Source organism: Oncorhynchus gorbuscha, unplaced genomic scaffold, assembly GCF_021184085.1.
Source record: "Oncorhynchus gorbuscha isolate QuinsamMale2020 ecotype Even-year unplaced genomic scaffold, OgorEven_v1.0 Un_scaffold_9687, whole genome shotgun sequence".
Taxonomy (NCBI): Eukaryota; Metazoa; Chordata; class Actinopteri; order Salmoniformes; family Salmonidae; genus Oncorhynchus; species Oncorhynchus gorbuscha.
Genome location: NW_025752606.1, coordinates 3,152 through 12,252, shown reverse-complemented (window position 1 = coordinate 12,252; position 9,101 = coordinate 3,152). Strand labels below are relative to the sequence as shown.

The 9,101-nt window shown below is 40.7% G+C and overlaps 1 protein-coding gene across 1 annotated transcript; it reads left to right on the top strand.

Annotated features, from left to right (window-relative positions):
* Positions 1-5,208: 5,208 nt before the first annotated feature.
* LOC124030177 (dual specificity phosphatase 29-like) lies at positions 5,209-8,843 on the top strand (the record flags this gene model as incomplete). Its single annotated transcript, XM_046341631.1, has 2 exons — positions 5,209-5,439; positions 8,684-8,843. Coding segments are annotated over 2 exons (391 nt in total), but the record flags the coding sequence as incomplete, so codon positions are not given.
* Between the last annotated feature and the right edge of the window lie 258 nt (positions 8,844-9,101).

The window sequence follows — 9,101 nt, the reverse complement described above, 5'->3', positions numbered from 1 at the left end:
TTTATTTAACCAGGTAGGCCAGTTGAGAACACCTTTATTTAAACCAGGTAGGCCAGTTGAGAACACCTTTATTTAGCCAGGTAGGCTAGTTGAGAACACCTTTATTTAACCAGGTAGGCCAGTTGAGAACACCTTTATTTAACCAGGTAGGCTAGTTGAGAACACCTTTATCTAACCAGGTAGGCTAGTTGAGAACACCTTTATTTAACCAGGTAGGCCAGTTGAGAACACCTTTATTTAACCAGGTAGGCTAGTTGAGAACACCTTTATTTAACCAGGTAGGCTAGTTGAGAACACCTTTATTTAACCAGGTAGGCTAGTTGAGAACACCTTTATTTAACCAGGTAGGTTAGTTGAGAACACCTTTATTTAACCAGGTAGGTTAGTTGAGAACACCTTTATTTAACCAGGTAGGCTAGTTGAGAACACCTTTATTTAACCAGGTAGGCTAGTTGAGAACACCTTTATTTAACCAGGTAGGCTAGTTGAGAACACCTTTATTTAACCAGGTAGGCTAGTTGAGAACACCTTTATTTAACCAGGTAGGCCAGTTGAGAACACCTTTATTTAACCAGGTAGGCCAGTTGAGAACACCTTTATATAACCAGGTAGGCTAGTTGAGAACACCTTTATTTAACCAGGTAGGCTAGTTGAGAACACCTTTATTTAACCAGGTAGGCTAGTTGAGAACACCTTTATTTAACCAGGTAGGCTAGTTGAGAACACCTTTATTTAACCAGGTAGGCTAGTTGAGAACACCTTTATTTAACCAGGTAGGCTAGTTGAGAACACCTTTATTTAACCAGGTTGGCCAGTTGAGAACACCTTTATTTAACCAGGTAGGCTAGTTGAGAACACCTTTATTTAACCAGGTAGGCTAGTTGAGAACACCTTTATTTAACCAGGTAGGCTAGTTGAGAACACCTTTATTTAACCAGGTAGGCTAGTTGAGAACACCTTTATTTAACCAGGTAGGCTAGTTGAGAACACCTTTATTTAACCAGGTAGGCTAGTTGAGAACACCTTTATTTAACCAGGTAGGTTAGTTGAGAACACCTTTATTTAACCAGGTAGGCTAGTTGAGAACACCTTTATTTAACCAGGTAGGCCAGTTGAGAACACCTTTATTTAACCAGGTAGGCCAGTTGAGAACACCTTTATTTAACCAGGTAGGCCAGTTGAGAACACCTTTATTTAACCAGGTAGGCTAGTTGAGAACACCTTTATTTAACCAGGTAGGCTATTGAGAACACCTTTATTTAACCAGGTAGGCCAGTTGAGAACACCTTTATTTAACCAGGTAGGCTAGTTGAGAACACCTTTATTTAACCAGGTAGACTAGTTGAGAACACCTTTATTTAACCAGGTAGGCTAGTTGAGAAACACCTTTATTTAACCAGGTAGACTAGTTGAGAACACCTTTATTTAACCAGGTAGACTAGTTGAGAACACCTTTATTTAACCAGGTAGGCTAGTTGAGAACACCTTTATTTAACCAGGTAGGCTAGTTGAGAACACCTTTATTTAACCAGGTAGGCTAGTTGAGAACACCTTTATTTAACCAGGTAGACTAGTTGAGAACACCTTTATTTAACCAGGTAGGCTAGTTGAGAACACCTTTATTTAACCAGGTAGGCTAGTTGAGAACACCTTTATTTAACCAGGTAGGCTAGTTGAGAACACCTTTATTTAACCAGGTAGGCTAGTTGAGAACACCTTTATTTAACCAGGTAGGCTAGTTGAGAACACCTTTATTTAACCAGGTAGGCTAGTTGAGAACAAGTTATCATTTGCAACTGCGACCTGGCCAAGATAAAGCATAGCAGTGTGAACAGACAACACAGAGTTACACATGGAGTAAACAATTAACAAGTCAATAACACAGTAGAAAAAAGGGGAGTCTATATACATTGTGTGCAAAAGGCATGAGGAGGTAGGCAAATAATTTTGCTGATTAACACTGGAGTGATAAATGATCAGATGATCATGAACAGGTATAGATATTGGTGTGCAAAAGAGCAGAAAATAAAATAAATAAAAACAGTATGGGGATGAGGTAGGTAAAAATGGGTGGGCTATTTACCGATAGACTATGTACAGCGGCAGCGATCGGTTAGCTACTCAGATAGCAGATGTTTGAAGTTGGTGAGGGAGATGAACTCTAAACTTGAACAACCATTTCAGTAACGGGTGCCATGAATCCAAGTAACAGATTGGATTCGTTTAGACAAATTTATGTTGTTTACAGTACCTTCAAGAAAGTATTCACACCCCTTGACTTTTCCACATTTTGTTGCGTTACATCCTGAATTTAGAAAGGGTTAAATGGAGACACATACACTTTGACATTATAGGGTATTGTAATTATGTTTTTTGATTAAAAAAACAACTAATTAATTAAAAATTACAAGCAAAACTGCTTGACTCAATAAGTATTCAACCCCTTAGTTATGGCAAGCCTAAATTTACATTTACATTTAAGTCATTTAGCAGATGCTCTTATCCAGAGCGACTTACAAATTGGTGCATTCACCTTATGACATCCAGTGGAACAGCCACTTTACAATAGTGCATCTAAAAATAAATTCAGGATTAAAGATTTGCTTAACAAGTCATATAATAAGTTGCATGGACTCACTCTGTGTTCAATAATAGTGTTTAACATGATTTTTGAATGACTATCTCATCTCTGTAACCCACACATACAAAGTTCCCCCGAGAAGTGAATTTCAAACAGATATTTAACCACAAAGGACTTTTTTTTGTACGGTTTAATTTTGTATCTTTTATAAACAATACAAAATGTACAGATACAAACAACAACATCATACAAACATCCACAACATCACCCCTGCCCAGACTCCCCCACCCCCATGCTCACACCCTCATCTCCAGCGCCTGCATCTCTCTCCGCCACATGGCCTCAAACTGCACCATTTTGTTTCTCTCCGTAGCCCCACACACACACCTTTCAACATTTACTTAATTTGAGTTAATAAAGGATTTGACCTTTCCATTGTGTTAACGATGGAGGATTGGTTGATTTCCAGTTTAAGTTTTTTTTTAAATAATTTAAAAGATGATTGACGAGAAATGTATAGTCCAACCCATCGGGATCTCACTCCTCATACGCCATGTCTCGAAATATGCAGACCGACGGATCAAAAGCTCATTTACTTCTGAAGCGCGACGTTCTAACTCCGCCCATATCGTTCGGACATTATAACATTCCCAGAAAGCATGGATTATAGAGTCATTATTAGTTTTAACACTTCAGACACGTTGTGTTGTAGAACTTGTGAACGTTGTCTCTTGTATAATACATTCTATACATCCATTTATACTGGATGAAACATGCATTTTTGTTAACTGTAATATCGTTAGTTTATGTTCCAACTTTCCCTCCATCTTGTGCCAATATTGTTTATTTTTTAAGTCTTGGTTCCAATAGTTAATATTTTTTCCTAAGAGATTGTCAGTTGGATAGGCTCTCTGCCTGGGTTTAGTATATCTTTCCTACCATATGAACATCATTTTCTAACTCAAATAAGATTATGTTGATGTCCAAAAGATTTCAAATCAACATTTTAAGTTGGATGTATTTAAAAAATATCTACATTGGTCAATCCAAAATGTATTTTTAAAGCTGTCACAGAACTAAATGTTTTCCCTATTACCAGGGCATTTACCGTTTCTATACCAATCCTTTTCCATGTGGATCAATTTATATGCCAACTATGAAATTATTAATGTTCTTATCCTTTGAAAATAGACAAGTAAAGAAAACCAGGGAGGTTTTTCCAACATTACGGAGTAGCACTCAGTATTTTCAAGCATTGTGGTGGCTGCATCATGTTATGGTTATGCTTGTAATCGTTAAGGACTGGGAATTTTTCCAGGATAAAATAAATAATTGGAATGGAGCTAAGCACGGGCAAAATCGTAGAGGAAAATCTGGTTCAATCTGCTTTCCACCAGACACTGTGAGATGAATTCACCTTTCAGCAGGATAAATGCCTAAAACACAAGACCAAATCTATACTAAACTTGTTTACCAAGAAAACAGTGAATGTTCCTGAGTGGCCGAGTTACAGTTTTGATTTAAATCTACTTGAAAATCTATGTCAAGACCTGAAAATGGTTGTCTAGCAATGATCAACAACCAATTTGACAGAGCTTTAAGAAATACATAATAATAATAAAAATATTCATGTGCAAATGCTGCTCAATCCAGGTGTGGAAAGGGTTTAGAGACTTACCCGGAAAAACTCACAGCAGTAATTGCTGTCAAAGGTGCTTCTGCATAGTATTGACTCAAGGGGCAGCAGTGTAGCCTAGTGGTTAGAGTGTTGGACTAGTAACCGAAATGTTGCAAGATCGAATCACCAAAATAGAAAAAGAAAAATAAGAATTTGTTCTTAACTGACTTGCCTTTTAAAAAAAATAATACTTATATAAATGAGATATTGCTGTATTTAATTTTCTATTTTAATTATTTCTAAAAACATGTTTTCACTTTTTCATTATGGTATCACCCATTGTGTGTAAATGGGTGAGAAAGAAAAAATAATATTTGATCAATTTTAAAGTCAGGCTGTAACAACAAAATGTGACAATATGAATTTATAAATCAATGTACATGAAAAAACATACATATTGAAACAACCAATTCTAAAAAAAATCTACCTGCAATAGAGCATCCTGGGAAATATGATAATTATGGGCGTGGTTTTACTTTAACACTGGTTATTAACAACAACAACAACACTGGGGTTCTTTTACACCAATTAATGTTAATTTAACACTTAACCTAGAAATGTTAGACTGAAAATTCAACACTAGATACATTTGTTGTGTAAGGAGTGATGTGAGTCGAGGGGGCTTGAGTTGATGGTTTGAACCAGAGAAGAAAATACCTCTTTTACAGGGTTGGGGTCAATTCCAATTCTGTCAATTCAGGAAGTATACTGAAATTCCAATTACATTTCAATTCTGTTAATTCAGGAAGTAGACTGAAATTCCAATTCAATTCAGGAAGCAAACTGAAATTCCAACTAAATTCAGGAACCGAACTTAAATTCCAATTCAATTCAGGAAGCAAACTGGATTTCCAATGTTCGTTGATGGTTTTCCTTTACTTCCTGACCTGAATTGACTAAACTTGAATTGAAATTAACCCTGACCTCTTGTGATTTTCTGTGTCTTTAGGTATGCAGCCAAAGACAAGAAGACACTCCAGGCTCACCACATAACCCACGTCCTGAACGCAGCGGATGGGAAGTTTAACGTGAACACGGGCTACTACAGGGAACACCTTTGGAGCCATTCCAGATGGCCTCCTTTGACCTCTGCTTCTTCTTCTGCTCTACTGCTTCTGCTCTACTTCTTCTGCTCTACAGCCAACTTCACCAAGACCGCCCTGAGCTCGCCCAACAATAAGCAATCAATCAAAGGTATTTCATAAAGCCCTTTTTACATCATCGGTTGGCGCAAAGTGTTTTACAGAAGCTTTTTACCATGCAGAAGGCTTTCTGTTGTACCATGCAGAAGGCTGTCCTGTTGTACCATGCAGAAGGCTGTCCTGTTGTACCATGCAGAAGGCTGTCCTGTTGTACCATGCAGAAGGCTGTCCTGTTGTACCATGCAGAAGGCTGTCCTGTTGTACCATGCAGAAGGCTTTCTGTTGTACCATGCAGAAGGCTGTCCTGTTGTACCATGCAGAAGGCTGTCCTGTTGTACCATGCAGAAGGCTGTCCTGTTGTACCATGCAGAAGGCTGTCCTATTGTACCATGCAGAAGGCTGTCCTGTTGTACCATGCAGAAGGCTTTCTGTTGTACCGTGCAGAAGGCTGTGTGTTGTACCGTGCAGAAGGCTGTGTGTTGTACCGTGCAGAAGGCTGTCTGTTGTACCATGCAGAAGGCTGTCCTGTTGTACCATGCAGAAGGCTTTCTGTTGTACCGTGCAGAAGGCTGTGTGTTGTACCGTGCAGAAGGCTGTGTGTTGTACCATGCAGAAGGCTGTGTGTTGTACCATGCAGAAGGCTGTGTGTTGTACCATGCAGAAGGCTGTGTGTTGTACCATGCAGAAGGCTGTGTGTTGTACCATGCAGAAGGCTGTGTGTTGTACCATGCAGAAGGCTGTGCTGTTGTACCATGCAGAAGGCTGTCTGTTGTACCGTGCAGAAGGCTGTCCTGTTGTACCATGCAGAAGGCTGTGTGTTGTACCATGCAGAAGGCTGTGTATTGTACCGTGCAGAAGGCTGTGTATTGTACCATGCAGAAGGCTTTCTGTTGTACCATGCAGAAGGCTGTGTGTTGTACCATGCAGAAGGCTGTGTGTTGTACCATGCAGAAGGCTGTGTGTTGTACCATGCAGAAGGCTGTGTGTTGTACCATGCAGAAGGCTGTGTGTTGTACCATGCAGAAGGCTGTGTGTTGTACCATGCAGAAGGCTGTGTGTTGTACCATGCAGAAGGCTGTGTGTTGTACCATGCAGAAGGCTGTGTGTTGTACCATGCAGAAGGCTGTGTGTTGTACCATGCAGAAGGCTGTGTGTTGTACCATGCAGAAGGCTGTGTGTTGTACCATGCAGAAGGCTGTGTGTTGTACCATGCAGAAGGCTTTCTGTTGTACCATGCAGAAGGCTTTCTGTTGTACCATGCAGAAGGCTGTCTGTTGTACCATGCAGAAGGCTGTGTGTTGTACCATGCAGAAGGCTGTGTGTTGTACCATGCAGAAGGCTGTGTGTTGTACCATGCAGAAGGCTTTCTGTTGTACCATGCAGAAGGCTGTGTGTTGTACCGTGCAGAAGGCTGTGTGTTGTACCATGCAGAAGGCTGTGTGTTGTACCATGCAGAAGGCTGTGTGTTGTACCATGCAGAAGGCTGTGTGTTGTACCATGCAGAAGGCTGTGTGTTGTACCATGCAGAAGGCTGTGTGTTGTACCATGCAGAAGGCTGTCTGTTGTACCGTGCAGAAGGCTGTCTGTTGTACCGTGCAGAAGGCTGTCCTGTTGTACCGTGCAGAAGGCTGTGTGTTGTACCATGCAGAAGGCTGTGTATTGTACCATGCAGAAGGCTGTGTGTTGTACCATGCAGAAGGCTGTGTTTTGTACCATGCAGAAGGCTGTGTGTTGTACCATGCAGAAGGCTGTCCTGTTGTACCGTGCAGAAGGCTGTCTGTTGTACCGTGCAGAAGGCTGTGTATTGTACCATGCAGAAAGCTGTGTATTGTACCGTGCAGAAGGCTGTGTATTGTACCATGCAGAAGGCTTTCTGTTGTACCATGCAGAAGGCTGTGTGTTGTACCATGCAGAAGGCTGTGTATTGTACCATGCAGAAGGCTGTGTATTGTACCATGCAGAAGGCTGTGTGTTGTACCATGCAGAAGGCTGTGTGTTGTACCATGCAGAAGGCTGTGTGTTGTACCATGCAGAAGGCTTTCTGTTGTACCATGCAGAAGGCTTTCTGTTGTACCATGCAGAAGGCTTTCTGTTGTACCATGCAGAAGGCTTTCTGTTGTACCATGCAGAAGGCTTTCTCTTTTAGTCTATACACTCTGTATAATTACCTCTAAATTTACCATTACATTGTTTGTGAATTAATTGTATATTCAAACATAATTTGTCTGTCAGTTCCATCAACATGCAGCAATCCTCCCTTCCATTCCATTAGCAGTTAAAATGCAAATCACAAAGCTGCTAAAACATAACATTAAGCTAATATCGTACCCCATAAGCCGGGGACTTTGGACAGGGCAATATCAAGCTAATATCGTACCCCACAGTGACCCCATAAGCCAGGGACCTTGGACAAGAAAATTGTTTTTAAATGGATTGCCCCTTGTAATTTGTAAGCAACACTTTCATTGGGCATGGAAATTACACAATTATGTTCGTGGCCTTGTGTTGTAACAGAGTTGCTACTTCCTGTCCCTGTTATACAGAGTGATCCAATCACATGGCAGTAATTAGATGATGTCTGTGTCCCAAATGGCACCCTGTAGTGTACTATGTAGGGAATAGGTTTATATTTGGGACGCATATGATGCCTCCCCTCCCCTCCCCTCCTTCACATGCTGGCTGGCTGATCTGACTAGTGCTTCAGTGTGTATCGGGGCCTACAGTAATCCCTAGCAGAAACACAGGCTGGAAGACAGTTCAATTAGCCGCTCCTATGGGCCCTAAACCACAAAGTAGGATAAGGGAAACCACGGATTACCGTGTTGCAACATTGTTGAAAGAAAACTTTTGGGAGGAAAGCTTTTTTTTTTTTAAGTACTCCATTTTGATATTAAGCCTACAGGTCTGTAATTCAGAGTTTGACACAATATGAAATGAACAACAAGTAATCCATGTTCTTCTACTACATAAATGGGATACTTTAAATGAAACCCCTGTTGCTAGGGATTCGGGTGAGTTGAGACATCACTTAGGTAGTGAATGAAATTACGTTCGATTTTTCAGACTTTACAGTGAAAGTACTTACTTTACAAGCCCTTAACCAACAATGCAGTTAAGAAAAATACCTAAAATACCTTATTAAAAAAGTAACAATGTAATTTTATTACCTGTGTATTTAAGTATTGCACATGTAATGGAATTATCTTTGTACCTGTGTCTTCTTCTTCTAAATATAACTGAATGAGAGCTGACTAAGTGCACCTACCTTTCTTCGCTCCCCAGGCCTGGCAGGTGTTGGTCCACTGCGCTGGGTCTGAGTCGCCCCTCCAGTCTGGTCCTGACCTACCTGATGATCGATGAGGAACTGACCTCTGGTGGAGAGGATACCATCATGGCCGCAAACAGGAACATCTGTGCCATGCTGGATTCCCTGGAGCAGTAGCGTTGAGACCTGACAGACATCTCCAATACCAGATGACAATGAGGACATCTATAGGCACTTTTGGACATACTATAGTCTGGTAATCTAGTAGGAGACAACTGTACTGTATACTCATACTGTAGACTGGTAATCTAGTAGGAGACAGCTGTACTGTATACTCATACTGTAGTCTGTTAGAGACAACTGTACTGTATACTCATACTGTAGACTGGTAAATCTGGTGAGACAACTGTACTGTAGTGGTCTGGTAGGAGACAA